This window comes from Orycteropus afer, unplaced genomic scaffold (assembly GCF_000298275.1).
Source record: "Orycteropus afer afer isolate SDZICR_OR568_19922 unplaced genomic scaffold, OryAfe1.0 scaffold00048, whole genome shotgun sequence".
Lineage (NCBI taxonomy): Eukaryota > Metazoa > Chordata > Mammalia > Tubulidentata > Orycteropodidae > Orycteropus > Orycteropus afer.
Window position 1 is genome coordinate 4,162,811 of NW_006921635.1, and position 17,721 is coordinate 4,180,531.

Here is a 17,721-nt window from a genome sequence, read left to right on the forward strand (position 1 = left end):
TGTTTCCAAAGCTTGTCCATCACCCCAAGCAACAGCTCAGTGCCTACAAGCAATGACTCCACTCGCCTTCCCCTCAACCCTTGGTAACGACTGATCTGCTTTCTGTCTCTAGGCATTTGTCCTCGATATTTCACATCAGTGGGACCAGATGAGGTATGGTCTTTTGTGACTGGCTTCTCTCACTGAGCATGTTTTTTTGTGATTATCCGTGTTGTAGCCCGTATGAGAGCTTCATTCCTTTTTATGGCTGTATAGTACTCCATTGCATGGATAGACCACATTTTGTTTATCCTTTCATCTGCTGATGGACACTTGGGTTGTTTCCACCTTTTGACTATTGTGAATATTGCTATGAACACTGTCTTACAGGTATCTTTTTCAGTATCTGCTTTCAAGTCTTTGGGGTATACACACCCAGGAATGGAATTGCTGGGCCATATGGTAATTCTGGGAAGCTCTGGTGGCATAGTGCCTAAGGCATTTGACTGATAACCAGAGGCTGGCAGTTCAAACCCACCAGCCACTCCTCGGAAGGAAGGTTGGGCAATCTATTTCCGTAGTGGTACTGCCTCGGAAACCCAAGGAGGGGTCGCTATGAGTCGGATCCAACTCAACAGCAGTGAGGTTTTTTTTTTTTTTTTTTTTTTTTAATACTCTGTGCAAGGATGTTCTTGGTGAACATACCCATTCTGAACCAGAGAAAGGCGTTGTGGGTCCTGTGCGGGTGTGCCCCACAGGTAGATAAATCAAATCACACGTTCACTGAGTAGGGCCACTTTCTCGTGGGTCTTTCTGTTAAGGGCAGAATTCCATAATGTGATTGTTGTGGCTGTTCGGTGCTGCCGAGTTCATTCTGATTGATAATGACCCCTTCTGACAGAGTAGAACTTCCCATAGAGTTTTCTAGGCTGTGATATTTACTGAAGCAGATCACCAGTCTTTCTCCCATGGAGCCGCTGCGTGGGTTCCAACTGCTGGTAACACAACCAAGTGCTTAATCGTTATGCCACCAGACCTCCTTGTAATGTGAGTGATAATCATTAATTTCCTGTTTTCTCATATACTTGATATACTCTGCATATACGTCCATACCCTTATATGCTGATCTTTTTGGTTCGGGTATTGGAAAATAGAGGAGCTCTGTTGGCCTTGTGCATAAGGCATTTGACTGCTAATCAGAAGGCTGTTGGTTCAAACACCCCAGCCACTCCTCAGAAGGAAGACTGGGCAATCTACTCTGTAGAGATACAACCTTGGAAACCCAAGGAGGGGTTGCTATGAGTCGGTAGTGACTCGATGGCAGTGAGTTTTTTTTTTTTTTTTTTTTTTAACTGGAAAATTGCTTGTCTAGTTAGCCGTTAGATCTTGACATTTTATTTTTGGCCAAAGATCTTTTCTGGTGCTCGTTCCAGACAAGAAATGCTCTAACACTTTGTTCTAAAAGAATACTAATGTCGTCACCACTTCTGTTCTTCAGAAAGCTCTGCTCTCTGCAGGAGTGGATGTTCTTAGGCTTAGCTCAGTGACTCCAAAGACATTGCTAATGTCGGAGTGGTGCATTGCCCACATGCTTCAGCTGACCGCTGGGAGCGTGGCTGGGAGGCCGTCAGGGGATACTGATCCCGTCCTCTCTTCCTGCTCATGGCCATGAGCCTATTCAGCAGAGCAGCAGGGAATGATCAAAAAGTTACCTAAACTAGGAGCTGGTTTCAGGGCCCTGGATGAAACGCCACTGAACTGGAGGAGGCAAAAAGCCTTTTTGTATCTTGATCTCAGCTAGCATTTGACTCAAGGTTCTGTAACTGAAATGCCTAAAAGAGCAAGGCAGGTAACAGAAATGACTGATGTAAGGTATAAAGCCAGGTATAAGGCAATAAGGGGTGGTGAGGACAGTGGCCAACCAGAGGACACACGTCCTTTCTAAAGGAGCCACTGATTATCAGCTCCAGCCAATTGCTGCCAGGTGGGGTGGGGGCCCAGAGTTGTCAAGTAGCTCAATTTTCCAAGCCAAGCAGGAAGTCAGTTTTTTATGTACTGTGTCTTAACTTTTAAAACACTGTGCAGGCTTGAAACAAAAATAAACACACATTCACAAATATTATATGATCCCTCTTTTCTAAGAAGACAAGAACAGATAAATAAGAGACCAGTGTTCACTGACAGTTACCAGGAAGGGGGTGGGCTGGGAAAGTTGACTTTATTCAGTAGAGACTAGTTACATTTAGTGGTGGGAAAGCGACACTGATGGTGGATATAGTGAGCACAGCACAACCAAAGTAATAACAAACGTTTGAGTACATGTGGGTGGGTGGAGGCTGATTGTATTACAAGTAGTACAGATATGTACATAGGTGAGAACAGATAGAAGTATCTATAGAAACAAATAAGTGGATATAGGCACATATATTTACTAAAGACACAAATACGGATACTCTTCAGACATAACCAAATGCCTTCCAGCACTGGCTTTCTGAGTTTGAAGGCTTAGGACGATAGATTCATGGGCCAACTCAGCCAGTTGGCATAATAATAGTTCACAAAAATCATTATCTGCATCCTAGTGACATGAGTAGGAGCTCTGGTAGCATAGTGCCTAAGGCACTTGACTGCTAACCAGAAGACTAGCGGTTCAAACCCACCAGCCACTCCTCAGAAGGAAGGTTGGGCAATCTACTTCCATAGTGATACCGCCTCAGAAACCCAAGGAGGGGTCGGGTTGACAGCACATAACAACAGCAACAACAACAACAACAGTGACATGAGTAGCATCTGAGGTCTTGAAAGCTCGCATGCAGCCATCTAAGCCACAACTACGGGACTCACCAGGATCAAAACAGTAAGAAGGTAACCAAAAGTACAGAGAAGAAAAAACTCTGTAAGAGTCACAACCTCATCCACCCAGACCAGAAGAATTAGATGGTGCCTGGCTACCACCACGGACCATTCTGACCAGGCTCATAATGGTTGGTCCTGGATAGAGTGGGAGAAAAATATGAAGCAGAGCTCAAATTCTTATTAGGAAAGAAAGAAAAAGAACAGACAAACTGGAACAGTCGAGAACAGAGAAGCCCCTGAGGTGATCACCCTGAGACAGAGGTAACCTAGAACCGAGGCTGTCCCCCGGGATCACCTTTTAGTGATAGCACAGTGACACACAGAGTAAAGGAATTACCCGTAAGGTCTGTGCCTTCTTACAACCAGCCATTAGTATGAGACAAAAAGAGCAACAATTCCTTAAATGCAAAGATGAGAAGGAAAAGGAGCAGGGAAACTAGAGCCCTAGAAAGGGAAGAAACAGAGCACAATTAAAGAGAATGTTGACATAGGAAAAATGTAACCAATGTCACCAAACAGTTCATATAGAAATTGTCAAATGGGAACCTAGCTTGCTGTGTAGACTTTCACCAAAAACTCCATAAAATAGTATTTAAAAAAAGAGAAAGAGACATTGTATGTAAGTATGTTTCACAGTTCTGTGCAAATGAAAATGTTCAGTAAATGTTGATTATCTTAATTAAAAAAAATTTTTACAAAATAGAAGCATTTTTGTGGGCTTATGATGCTGCTTTAAGTCAAACATAAATAGACTCATTTTGCTTGAGCAGAGCTCTCCAGGAGTCAGTAAGCATGCTAGTGGAGGGTATGCGTGTATGCACGCACAGTGCACACACACACAGGTTATAGAAGACTTACTTTATTAATTCCTCCAGAAAGCTAAGAATGGAAATGACTCTGAATCCTAGGGGAGTCATGGAGTTTTGAGGTCCAGCAAGCACACAATGCACTACCAGGACACAATAACAGTATGAAAACACTGCAAGTGAGAAGGAAGTGTGACACAGTTTTTCAGAAGTCTTTAAGATTTTCTTACCAAAAGACTTCCAGTCAAGATGGCAGCATGAACTAGTAGGGCAAGCTCCATACCTCCAGCACCACATCCCACTCCATATACAGAGAAGTGCAGGGTGAAACATTTTTTAAAAATCACATGAATACAATGTAGTATTAGCTGCTGTCCAGGTGGCACTCCAGTAATGGCAACCCCAATGACAACGGAACTAAATGCTGCCTGAGCCTCACACATTGAAGGTGAGAGTTGTACCAGTGGGACCTCAATGGGTTACTGAGCTCAAAACAAGAATGGGTGTTTTCTAGGTGCTGGAGTGTTGTGAGTGTAGACTGAAGCCATGGGATCACTAGGGGTACCCGAACCAGATTCATCTAACTGAGGAGCTAGTGTTTTAATACACTTGCAGGGAAGGGAAAGGAGTTTTGGTGGCATAGCAGCTAAAGCATTCGGCTGCTGACTAAGAAGTCAGCAGTTTGAATCTACCAGCAGCTCCATGAGAGAAAGATGAGGCAGTCTACTTCCGTAAAGATTTATAGCCTTGGAAACCCTATGGGACAGGTCTACTCTGTCCTATAGAGTTACTATGAGTTGGAATTGACTCAGTGGCACTTAATGTGATAGTCACAAAGGTTATCACATTATTGTGATATTTATGTGATTATTATTGTGAGTGACCTGGGGTTTGGGGGTGTGTGTGCCAAATTGTACGTGTGATATGATCTCTTCCAAGCCTCATGAAAGAATTGGAATAGAGGAAGGGGAACTCATCAGAGGTTTAGCATGGATTATCTCCAGTGAAGCAATTATGGGTAGTTTTTTCTTTGTGCTTTTCGTTTCCCAGTGATTTTTTTTTTTTTTTTATTAGAGAGTATGTTTCTCTTTAATAATTAAAAAGAAAAAAGTTTGTACAAAAATTCAGTCTCTGCCTAGCTCTTAGAGGAAGTCTTTTGTATTCATCTTGTTGCCTTGGAAACCAGTGACTAGTCCTACTGACTGCTGTAGTTCAGCTCCACAGGAAGGCCTCTGCAGGCCATCCCCAGCCAGCGACAGTGTAGACCCTAAGCGGAAGTGCTGAGTTACCTGAAGTTGTAGCCAGGGTACAAGGACTCATTGGTGATTTTGTCATCAAGGCGACGGAAACTATACTTCGGTCTGCAGTGATGGAACCACCTGTCCAGATTGCAGTCCCAGTAGATCTCAATGCCCATAATTCCACCCTGGAGATGAGATGTCAAATAAGAAACAAGTCTCTAAGTCCTCTGAGATGTGGGGTCACACAGCCACCATCCGGCTCTCTGTGTTGGGCTTTCCGCCTGCTAGGGATGATCGCGGAAGGAAAGCTTTTCTTTTTAGACGAAAAATGCTTATTAAGTGTTCAAGAGCCCTATGTGCAGCTTCCTCTAACTCACACAAATACTACTGTGGCAATCACACACATCTCTCTCTTCTCCTGCCATCATATGGGATATACTGTCATTAGAATTATTTTTCTAAAATACACTTCTCACATTGACCCATGTCACTTTAGTTTTGTGTATTTTACTGTACATAAAATGTATTTAAAAAAAAGAAAAAATATATATGTATACTTAACAAACCACTCCCTTCATCAAGTACCCTCAACAACTCCACACAAAGACTGAGTCTCAATTTATTAGACTGGAATTCAGGGCACTCCATTAAATATCTTCAGATACAGCTGCAAGCCACAGAATGCCAAGAGTTGCAAGACCCACCAGAACTAGGAGAGAGGCTGGAACAGAGTCTCTCTCGGAGTCTCAGGAGGAATCAACATGGTTGACCCCCTGATTTGAACTCCCAGCCTCCAGGATTGTGACACAATGTATTTCTGTTTTTAGAAGTCATTCAACTTATGGCATTTTGTTATAGAAGCTCCAGAAAACTGATACACCAAGGATCTCCCTCATAGGGCTGTTGTGGGGTTAGCTGAGGTAATGCAAGTAATGTCCTTTACTAGACAATCAATGTGAGACCCAGTGACCTGGTCTCTTGGCCTTTGACATCCTCCATCTCTGTGGTGCAGTGAATTACTTAATATGGCCCTTCTAGCTAAGGTCTTCATAACTCCCACCAAATGACTGAGTGAGGCTATACAAATGAGGTGCTTGTGGCCCACCAGGGAGATTGGATAGCTTGCTAATAATGTAAATAAGGTGCATGGCACCCTTGTGGGGTCAGACCATGCGAATAAAGTGTATGGAACCCTAACAAAGGGATTGGTTGGTTTTACCACCCCACTAGGTTTAAAATGACCATTCCAGAGGTGGAAAGGGGGAGTTCATGACCATCAAGAGTGAATCGTGTCCTTTAGACCCAGGATTCCTGCACTGAGGACGTCCTTGCCCCGGAGACAGAGGGAGAGATCTGTAACATCAGAGATGGCAGAGGACAGCAAGGGATGGCAAGAGAAGCAGCGGCAGGGAGATGTCAGCAGCAGAACCAGGAAACCAGCAGGAGACAGCGGGGTGGGCTTCTCAGCCCACGGAGCAAGTGAGCCGAGCACCTTTGGGTAGGAGGCTTGCTGGCAGATTGGCTGTCCCTGGGCACTTGTTGGTGGCCAAGGCTTGCAGACTCACAGAGCTGGAACTGAGTGCCTTTGGGCTTATTGGTGGAGTAGGCTGCTTTGTAATACTTGCTGGAGCAGGTCAGGCTGAGGGACCGAGGGTCAGAGAGAGATCTGCCTGCAGGCACGGCTTAGAAGAGGCTGTCTTGATCAAAAAACCTATCCTTACTGCTTTTAAACCTATGTTGTAACCTGTTACTTCCCTAATAAACCCTCATAACCATGAGTATGTCTTTGAATTCTGTGTGGCCATTGCAACAAATTATAAAAGCCAGCAGAGAAGTAGAGAGAGCCGTGGGAGGGACAGTTGGTGTCAGAATTGATAAGAAGGTTGGAGAGTGGAGGCAGGTCTGACTTCTGCCTCATAGGAATCAGCCTTGGACTGTTGATGAGATAGTGATTCTTCCTCCCCCTCATGAAGTTAGAGGAAGTCAGGTGTCAACACTACAACATTTTTACAGTCCCCCACCCCAACACCCCACTGTTCAAAGGCACCACCAACCTTAATTGCCACATCTGAAAACTTTTGTCCTTTTTCTCGGAAGATATCTCCTAGTCGGAAAATGGGACACTGTGGATTCCGAGTCTTGTGAAAGGTACAAGTGATGTTTATATCTGGCAAGATGTTTCTCCTGGGCATAAATAAAAGCAAACAAACATCTCTGTTGGAAAGTGGTAGCCATCATAGCAGAGAGCCAGTGTGGGCGCTGGGCTCCAGGAAGGCCCCGGTGAGCTCCTGGGATTCACACCCCCATACAGCCCCTCCCATACTATTCAAGGTTGGTGTGTGAGACCAGCAGCATATGGCAGAAATGATGATGTGCCACTTCTGAGATTAGGTTATAGGAGACTATGGCTCCTCTCTGTGAAAAGGCTACACTTACTGGACCAGTGGAAACTAGAGAAACCCCAAGAGATTTCCATGAGGTTCCTTTTAAACTTTGAACTGAAACCACTCCTGGAAGTCACCTTTCAGCTAAGTGACAGATTGGCTCATAATAAACAATATCACCCATGTGTATTGTGCTCCTTTTTTAAAAAAATAATTTATGCAAGACCATTACAGCTTACGGCCAACAGTTACCCTAAAGCAAAAAATGTAAAGGTCAGAGGAAAGCAAGGAAACTAGACTAATGGAAATGGAACAACCAGAAGGGAAATAATAAGAATGTTGACACGTTGTGAAAAATGTAACCCAAGTCACTGAACAATATTTACAGAAATTTTTAAAAGGGAACCTACTTGTCCATTAACCTTTCACTCAAAACACAAATATTTTTTTCTTCGAAAGAAGGACTGTGGCTTGGGTAATCTTGGGTGCTGTCCTGCTTGCTTGTGCTCTTTCTCGACTGGATTGCTTGCTCTAGGGGAAGCCAACCACCACGTTGTGAGGATGCTCAGGCGGCCCTAGGGAGAGGTCCACATGGTGAAGAACCAAGCCTCCTGTCAACAGCTACATGGATGAGCTTGGAAGAAGATTCTCCAGCCCCAGTCCAATCTGGGGGTGATGGCAGCCCTGGCTGACAGCCTGACTGCAACCTGAGAAGCCCTGAGCCAGAGTCACCTAGCAAAGGCCTTTGCAGATTCCTGACCCACAAACACTGTGAGGTGATGATGTTGTTTCAAGCTACTAAGTTTTGGGTGGTGGTCTATAACAGTATATGACTAATGCAGCCGGCTGTTCTGGGCACTTACGTGGTGTAATTGTGGCCAGGGAAGTGGATATTGTTCTTGATAAGCACAGTGAAGTTCTCTGCACTCTTCAAGAGGGCAGGCCTGAGAGAGAGGAATGGAAAAGGGGAAATAGTGACTACAGCGGTGACCGAGAGAGTCAGTGAGTCAATGAGATCAGAGGCTTCTGGTTTGTCACTTTGGTCACTGGGATAAAACCAAACCCAAACCCATTGTCACTGAGTCAATTTTGACTCATAACTACCCTATAGAACAGAGTAGAACCGCCCCATTGGGTTTCCAAGGCTGTAAATCTTTATGGAAGCCGACTGCCACATTTTTCTTCTGCAGAGCAGCTGGTTAGCAGCTGACCTTTGGTTAGCAGCCAATGCTTTAACCATGGTGCCACCATGGCCCTTGGGTTAAGGGAATAGAAATAGGTGCATCAGCCTAGTGAACAAAACCCTACCAGTTCTCCATAAACTTCTCCAGCTTCCCCAGAAAGACACTCTTCCTCCTCGGGACCCTCCGCATTGACTGTGACTCCTCCCCTACTCTGACATAGTGGTGTGCTTGCATGTATCCAGTGGTGTGTTGATAAATGTTCAACAAATGGCTTTCCAGGAGAAAAAACAAAGCCCTGATTTATAGCATTTGGTAATTATTGTGATGCAGATATTCCCACTGTGACTGATTGCAAGCTACCAAATGGATATCACTGAACTCAGAGTTGGGACAGGATGATCGTAATCGGCTCAGAACTGATACAGGCCAGCTCCAGTACATACTGTTTGTGTCTTTCCCAAAAGGCTTAACGCTCCTGCAGGGCTAGAGCAATAGTTTCTTATCTTGTTATCCCCGGATGTACGCATAGGGCCACACAACACAGAGATTGACAAAAGCACTATGTTGTTGTTGTGTGGTAGGACTCGATTCCGACCCACAGAGACCTAGGACAGGCTAGAACTGCCTCATGGAGTTTCCTGGGCTATGATCTTTATCAGAACAGATCGCCAGGTCTTTTCTTGCACAGAATGGCTGGCGGGTTCAAATTGCTGACCTTTTGGTTAGTAGCTGAGTGCTTAACTGTTGGGCCACCAGGGCTCCTTATATAGTTGACTAAATCAGTCCTGTGGAGATTCTAGGAACCCTGGTGGCATAGGGCCTAAGGCGCTTGACTGCTAACCAGAAGGCTGGAGGTTCAAACCCACCAGCCACTCCTCGGAAGGAAGGTTGGGCAATCTACTTCCGTAGTGATACCACCTGAGAAACCCAAAGAGGGGTCGCTATGAGTCGGATCCGACTCGACGGCACATAACAACAACAACAGTGGAGATTCTGAGTAGGGTAAATTGGCACTATGCCACCAGAGCTCCCCCTTGTGAGTTACAGGAGTGCAAATTCTGGATTACAAAGGTCCAGCCAACCATCCATCCATGCATTCATCACATACTGGGCACAGTATATGGATGGGCATAGTGATGAACAGTATAGTCAAAGCTTTTGTCTTTATGAGTCTATGGGTGAAGAGAACCACCTGTGGATAAAGTGAGACAGCTGGCACCCTGTTGCCTGGCATGGCTGAGTAGGTGGCAGATACATATTGGGAGTAGCACCAGGAAAGGGTGGGAGGGTATTTGGAAGAGGAAACCAAGAAGGATCTCCTTTTATTCCACAACTTCCAGAACCTCGCTCGAACTCTATTTAGGATACAGCTGTGGGGAACAGTGTAATTTATGCCTATCCAGCATCCATGCCCCCTTCTGGGAGTAGTGCCTCAGTTTTCCCCTCCTGGTGATACAGCCTCAATTTTCTGCCTTTTGGGCGGGGGCATCTCTTTTCCTCTCTCAGGCCAGAGAGTTAAGTGGGACTGACTCCATCTCCTATCCACCCTACAGCTCCTGGGTGGGCAAGTGACCCAAGCCCTGGCCACAGTGATTGAGCTATAGATGGTGATGTGACTCAGGCCAAGGAGACCATTCTAGGGCTTTTGGAGGAACTCCTGGGAAAGAGACACTCTCATTTCCAGCTGGGATCACTAGTAGTTAAGACCATGTAAACCTGGAGTTCCCCAGACCTGTGATGTGAAGAGAACCAAACAGGAGAAAGAGTGGTTGAGTTAGAGAGAATACAGAATAAATCTTGAAACCACTTGAAGCCTAGATCAAACCTTGCTTGAAGCCCTTACCTCTGGACTCCTCATTTACAGGAGTCAAAAATAATACCTTATTTTTTTTCTGAGGCAAGTTTCAGTCTCTTATATTGGAAAAAATAAAAAGGTTATTTGTGACAAACATCTGCTGTGTACCAGACCCTGTGCCCTTCATGCATCCTAGACCCCGCGCTTCCTGGACACTCAAAGAATCCTGAGCCTTTAAGGATCACAGCCCTTTGTTCCTCTCTCTCAATACTTAGAACTGTCTGTCTTGAATTGCAGCTCTCTGTGTACATATGGTATCTCTTCTATTAGACTGCACGAGCCTTGGGGTCTGCTCCATACCTGGGTTTTCTTGTTTTTTACAGAAGACTTAGTGTAGTCTCTTGCATATAGTTACATGTGAAAGGCATATTAGATACACCTAAAAAAAATTCACTGCCATCGAGTCATTTCTGACTCATAGTGACCCCTCCTTGGGTTTCCAAGGCAGTATCTCTATGGAAGTAGATTGCCCAGTCTTCCTTCCAAGGAGTGGCTGGTAATCTAATACCTCGTAGGTGGTAATGGATGTATTGAATAAATATGAAATGCATCGTATTATTGAGTCTCCTTGTATGACATGAGGAAACTGAAGTTCAGGAACTTGCTTGCCCAAGATCATGTGAAAAACATAGCCCAGGGGCGAGCATGTTGGAGGTATAGGTGGTGGCAGAGCCAGAACTAGAAGCCACAGCCAATTAACAGGATTGCATTGAACCAGGGACTGCTGGCGCATAGGCGGATATCTTGCCCAGCGCTGGGCTTCCCAGGCCCTGGACATCCTTTCAGTGACAGTTCCTGCTCTGATCTAGAAATAGACCTGGGTAATGGCTTCGATGCTTGAAGGCCAGTGATGCTGCCTCCTGCACCCTCCCTACCATCAGGGATCTTTGCCCAGCCTTCTAGAAAGCCAGTTTGAAGCAGTCTTCTCTTTGCCCACAGATGCTGATGGAGTGGCTCAGAGTCACAGTGGTATGGAACTGTGTTATCCTTATGGTAGCCATTAGGCATGCATGGCTATTTAAGTTAAATTAAAAATTGTTTCTCAGTTGCAATCACCACCTCAGTTGCAGTAACCACACGTAGCTGGAGGCTACCATATTGGACAGAGCAGATACAGAACATTCCCATCATTGCAGAAAGTTCTGTTGAACATGCTGGCCTGGAACCACCAGCACTGTTTAGTGGGTCTGTGTGTCTCTGAAAGTGTGTGTATGGGGTGTCTGTCTACGTGTCTGCACGTGTCTGTGTGCATGTGTGTGTCTGTTGTCGAGCACTGAGCCGACTTGCAAGCACTGTACAAGTGTCGTCTCATTTAATCCTAATAGCCTAACAAAAAACTCACTGCCATCAAGTCAATTGTGACTCGGAGCGACCCCCACTGGTTTTCGGAGGTAAGGAAGTGGGTTGCCCTATCTTCCTTCCACAGAGTGGCTGGTGGATTTGAACCACTGACCTGGTTAGCAGCCACTACACCACCAGGTAGGTGTAATTTTTATCATCATTTTACCGATGAGGAAACTGAAGCTCAGAGAGGTTAAGTCACTTGCCCAAAATCACACAGAAAGAACATACCATAGCTAGGATTTGAGTCCGACTCCCTCTAACAACTTTGTGCTGAAATATAGAAAAATCATGCCCTTGTGGTTTCTGAGGCAGTTCCTGCCTATGTGTGCTTGGGGTAGTAGCTTTTTGCCAGCTGGGTACAGAATGATTTCAGTATTTTAAAACCATCATGGCCTTACCACAAATCACTGGCATTGTGCCAAATAGTGTGCCTGGCACGGGGGTCACCAAGCCACGAAAACCTAGGACTTTGCAGGATTGGATCGAGAAGGGAGAGCCCTGAGTAGCCCCTGGCAAGAACTTCTGCTGAGGGCTGCTGTGTCTGTCCCCACCAAGCCACTCACCGAGGGGCTTCTTCCACTGCCTCGATAGGGCACCAGGCAAAGACTTCACAGGTCTTCTGCTTCCCTTTATACTGTATACACCTTCCAGTCTGGACTCCTGTGGGGATCAAGGGGTGTTTGAACCACTGGTGTGAAAGAACTGAGGAGAAAACGTTCCCCCAGAAGGCAAATCATTAAGTCAACCTACACAAGACTGTTTAGGCTTTGCAAGGCAGGCAGTTTCAGTCCCCATCCTAACCACAGCTGTGCATGAGGCAAAGCAAGCAGGCAAAAAACAATAGCAAGAGTTTCGATAAAGGAGCTAAGAGACGCAAAAGAATTGAAGCAGGCACTCAGACAGGTTCTTATGCACCAGGGTGCGCTGCAGTAGTGTTCACAGCAGCCCGCAGGTGAAACAACCCAAACGGCCATCAGTAAATGAACGGATAAACACAGTGTAGTCTGTCCATACCATGGAATATTATTCAGCCATGAAAATCAATGAAGCCCTGATACATGCTATGACTGGATGAACCTGGCAAACATGCTGGTGAAATGAGCCACATATGAAAGGTCATATAGTGTATGATTCCACTTGTATGGCCCATCTAGAATAAACAAAGTTGTAGTGACAGACAGTAGTGATGGGGGGTAGAGGGGAAAATGGGGACTTACTGCGTAAGGGGTACAGAGTTCTGTTTTTGGGGAAGAAAAAGTTCTGGAAATAAGTAGTGGAGATGGTTGCACAACATGTGAATGTCTATGATGCTGCTTCACTGTACCCTGAAGACGGCTGAAATGGTGACTTCTGTGTTATGTGTATTTTGCTACAAGAATTTTTTTTTTTTTTTTTTTAAATTAGAGCACAGCAAGCCATGGATTCTGTTTCTTCTTCTTTAAGTAAGAACAAGTGCCTGAGAGGGGAGCTGAATAGGTGTAGCACCTAGTTTGGTATGGATAGATTGGAACTTGGCTTCTCGGACAGGCATCTGAGTACCCCTAGGGTCCTCGGCACGTTCAGGGCTGTGTAGTCACAGAATAAGCATGTGGGTCTTCCTGGAGCCGCAGTAGTACTAACAGATTCCAGGAGACAAAGTTCATTAGATAGTAAATAATGTTGAAATGATTTCCGCATCAACTCAAGCACACATGTGATCGAGTAGAAGGCAAACTTCACATGCCTTTGTAAGTTAAAACAAGAGAGGATACGGAAAATATGCAGGCTGCTGTAGAAGCTGCCCCCGGGGTCCTGGGAGGAGTACTAGTTCATGCTCCTCAACCTCTGGGGGTAACTTGGATGGTTTCTGCCACTTAGAATCCTGAGCCTGCTCATTCTGCTAGCCTTGCAGGAGCTTCCCTCACTGGGGATTTGGAGTCAGGTTCATGGTCAGCAGGTGGTCCCCTGGGGCAGAGCCAAGGCACAATCAGACTCCAACTTGCCTGTGGCTTGGTGGTGGTGGGAAAGATGCTGGGAGCCAGAGGTCTACAGAGCTGAAGTGGGCATCGCGAATGTCACTACCCCAGGAATGTCACTACTGCTCAGGAGTGGAGACAGAAAGTACCTTTGCTATGTGGGCCCATCCGTCCTTTTTTACAGTCCCGATCAGTGTGGCAGAGCGTCCTGGGGGTGGGGTACTGCGGGAAAGATGGAGTGGGTGTAAGCAAAGACAACATGGCTGTGTCCACACAGGAACCTGAACACGGTGTCCACAGTGGCCAACAAGTGGAAACAACCCAATTCCATCAACAGAGGAATGAATAAAAATGTGGTGCATTCAGTATGACTGACCATTATTCAGTCATAAAGAGAAGTGAAGTCCTGATACATGCTACAACATGGACAAACCTTGAAAACATGCTACATGAAAGCTGCCAGTCACAAAAGGCCACATATTGTGTGATTCCGTGTATATGAGGCAAATCCATAGAGATAGAAAGTAGATTAGTCTTTGCCTGGGGCTGGGAGCAAAGGAAATGGGGAGAGACTGCTGATGAGTGCTGGGTGTCTTCTTGGGGTGACAGACACGTTCTGGAATTAGTAATGATGGTCGCACAACTGCGTGCAGTGAGTTTTATGGCATGTGAGTTACATCTCAATAAAAAATATAAACAAACATTGAAAAAGTGCTGTCAGGGCAGCCAGGGACCATTTTGGGGATGGCCCTGGGGGCAGTGAGCAGGTGGCCTGGCCTGAGCAGCTCTGTGGCTGCGGAGCTGAGTAATGCAGACAGGCGCCACGGCTCAACAGGAAGCTGGAAACGAGGGACACCAGCCAGCACTCTCTCCCGAGTCTGAGAAAATGAGGGCAGCCCGGTCTCAAGTGGAAGGGCAGAGTAAGGGAGAGAGAAGCGAGAGGACTTGCTGTTTTCTAGGGAGCAGGCTTAACAGCCAGTCTTGGGGTAGCCAGGAGAAGGCCTAGGCATCCAAGTAGCCCCAGCCCACTGTCCTCCGTGCAGTGTGTGGCTTTCACAGAGATGTGGGGGCACGACCCAGGTCTTGGACACACTTAGGTTTGGGGATAGCTGCGCTAGTCTCTAGCTCTGACCTTGGCCAGTCACTTCTCATCTCTGAGCTTCAGCTTCCTCATCTGTAAGAGGGTGGACAGATTTGTCGTACCTGGCAGTGTGAGGATTAAGTGGGTTATGAAAAGAAAGGGATTGGCACATAGTGTTTGCTCAGTGAGGGGGCAGTGGTGGTTCAGTGGTAGAATTCTCGCCTTCCGTGCAGGAGACCTGGGTTCGATCCCCCGCCAGTGCACCTCATGAGAGCCGCCGCCTGTCTGTCAGTGGAGGCCTGTGTGTTGCTGTGATGGTCAACAGGCTTCACCAGACAGACCTTCCAGACTAAGCTTCCTGCCTGGGGGGGAAGGCCTGACGATTTACCCACAGATCAGCCAGTGAGGACCCTGTGGATGCGTGCTGGAGGGTGAGCCTCTCGGGGTAGAAGGCACCACACAGAAGTCACAACCACGGACTCAGACATACCACCAGCGACCGAGAAGGTGGCACAGACTGGGCACCGTTTCGGTCTGCTATAAAGAAGAAATAAATGGCAACTAGTAACAACCACTCCAGGGTGACCTCGAGTTAACTGATTACATCTGCAAAGATAACATTTGCGGATAAGGTCACATTCATAGGTGGGGGGGCGGTGGCAGTTAGGATGCGACCCTATATTTTTGAGGGACACAAAATCAATTCGTAACACTACTCACAGTAGGTAGCTCTCATCTTAAAAAGCAGAGAGCAGGACTGTGAACAGACAGACTGTCAAACACATTTTGATGGAGAAGAATGTTCCAGAAAGAGGTAGAAACAGGCCAAGATTACAGAGAGGGCAAAGCCATCACGTGGGAAACTGTGTGGGGATGGGTGAGAAGAGAGGACACAGGGCATTTGCATTTGCTCTGGAGGCCAGAATTTTTAAGAGATGAAAGGCAAACCTGAGCTGCTTTGCAGTGCTTCTCAGAACTGGCACCGCAGACCAGTCACAGTGGTTTGTTGCAGGAAACACAGAATGAGGGCACCAGACTTCTAACCCTGGCTCTGCCCCCAGCAAGCCATGTGCCCTTGGGGACATCATTTAACCTCTCTGAGCCTGTGAAACAAGGCTGGAAATACTGTGAGGCTGGAAATGCTGTTAGGGATCACTGCCGTTGGGAGCTACACCTGAGAGATGAAAGGGGCAGGACTCCAGCTGGAGACCAACGGGGCAGCGGGAGCCTGGTGGCTGCAGAGCACACTATTGAGTCCTCTCCTTGCTCCACCCACCCCGGCACCAGCCCCACAAAAGGGGCTTAGTTAATATTTGTGGCCTTCAATACACCTTGGGCCCTAATTTCCATGCACTGCTCCTTGCTACCTTCAGGGACTCTCATCACCCATCCAGCCACTCCTGGTCCCCTCCTTACCTCAGGACAAAACTCCTGAACTTGGCCTTCTGTCTTGAGAAAGTTTGTCATCACAAAGAAGGAGTTTCCCTGCAGAGAGAAGGGAGCAAGGAGGGCAATGCGATGCCTTGGGAACAGCACCACGTAATCCGAAGAGCCCTGCTTGCTGGGCGCCGGGGTCGGGGTGTGTGGGGGGACACCTTCCCACTCTTCTAAGCTTCAATTTAGAAAGCAGGGTCTCTGAACAGCTCGGAATGTGCCCAGGGCTTAATATCTGAGCAGGGTGAGCTCCCGCTGAGCCAGGGGAGGGCAGGGGAACATTCACACTGATGCAGCATTCATTTTCCATGCCAGCCTCAGAAGCAGCCTTTTCATTTTTGACACAAAATCCCATTAAATTGAAACTCCAGGGACCTGGGGAGGCGGAGGTGGGGGAGCGTGGGCTTCATCTGAGTACTGTTCAGATTATCCACGACTTTAATTGAAGGGCATTAGGGCATCCCACCACCTGGGAAAGGACTGGCGATGTTATGACCTACTGGTAGAAGCAAACACAGCGGCTTGGGGTTTAGGCTTTGCGCCTTCCAGCTCCCGGGCTGCCAATTGCCCTTTGGTCCTCCCTTCCCCTATCTGATCTTTACCATTGTTTACCTTCTTTGAGGTCTCCTGTTTGATAATGCTACTTTCGTTTTCTCTTCTTGTACATTTAGGCTCTCAGCCATCCACCCCATCCCTCTCTTTGTCATCCATGTCCTCTCTTTGTGCAAATAAAACACCTGAGGTTGAATTGGTCTCAAGGAAACATTTTTGTTGATAAAATGCCACATATACAGTACAGAAGGGCTGGTGCTCTCAGGGTAGAAAGCTCTTCGCCCTGCTGAGTCTGGCCAGACCTTGGTCACTTGATGGCCCTGCTCCTAAAAAGCCAGGTATAAACAGAGTGTGAAGGAATTAAATTGTGTCTGAAACGCGCCAGGCCATGCTGCTATTTTGAGAAACCCTGGAGGATTCACTAAATCAGCGAATCATCCCCTCTTCCAACTGCTGGATCTGACCCAGTTTTGCAATTTTAGGTTTTCTCATTTGGGATTTTCATGGGGCTGTTTAAGTAGGGCCAACCACAACTCCTGTCTGGAGGGAGGCTCCAGGCCGTAGGGTGGGTGGGTGAGGCCCAGCCACCGTGACCAGAACGTGGCCCAGTGCTCACTCACCTGCAAAGGGAAGGTGTAATCCGCAGTGTCAAAGATGCTGGGCACCACCTTCTTGACTCCATCCTCCACAGTTTCCTCTTCCACCTCCGCGATCCCCTTCACCTTGGTGTGCACAGAGCTGATCACCGGCTCCTTCTGTTGGTACAGCTTGTCACTCAGCAGAGCAAAGCTGGAACAGCACACACAGAAGTACTGAGGGTTCTGGTGAGGGGGGCAAGGGCCAGTGGGTCGGGATGCAGATTTCAGAGGCTGCCTCCTTTCATGTCTCAGCTCTGCTGGGTGACTCAGGGCAAGTGACTTCACTTCTCTGACTCACTCTCCCCAGCTGTAAAGTGGGAATAATAGTCACACTCACTTCATGGGTTGCTGTGAAGATTAAGTGAGACATGCAAACTCCTTAGCCCAGTATCTGGCTCCCAGTAGGTGCTCA

The 17,721-nt window shown here is 46.9% G+C and overlaps 1 protein-coding gene and 1 non-coding gene across 2 annotated transcripts in view; one reads left to right on the forward strand and one right to left on the reverse strand.

Annotated features, from left to right (window-relative positions):
* Positions 1 to 17,721, reverse strand: part of P2RX7 (purinergic receptor P2X 7) — a 50,026-nt gene that overhangs the window by 17,483 nt on the left and 14,822 nt on the right. Inside the window, 7 exon segments of the mRNA XM_007938259.2 lie at positions 4,931 to 5,067; positions 6,937 to 7,066; positions 8,130 to 8,210; positions 12,213 to 12,309; positions 13,754 to 13,826; positions 16,102 to 16,170; positions 17,292 to 17,460. Of these exon segments, the coding sequence (XP_007936450.1) occupies positions 4,931 to 5,067; positions 6,937 to 7,066; positions 8,130 to 8,210; positions 12,213 to 12,309; positions 13,754 to 13,826; positions 16,102 to 16,170; positions 17,292 to 17,460 (756 nt within the window).
* Positions 14,878 to 14,948, forward strand: TRNAG-UCC. The gene has a single exon. It is a non-coding gene; the product is annotated as a tRNA-Gly (tRNA).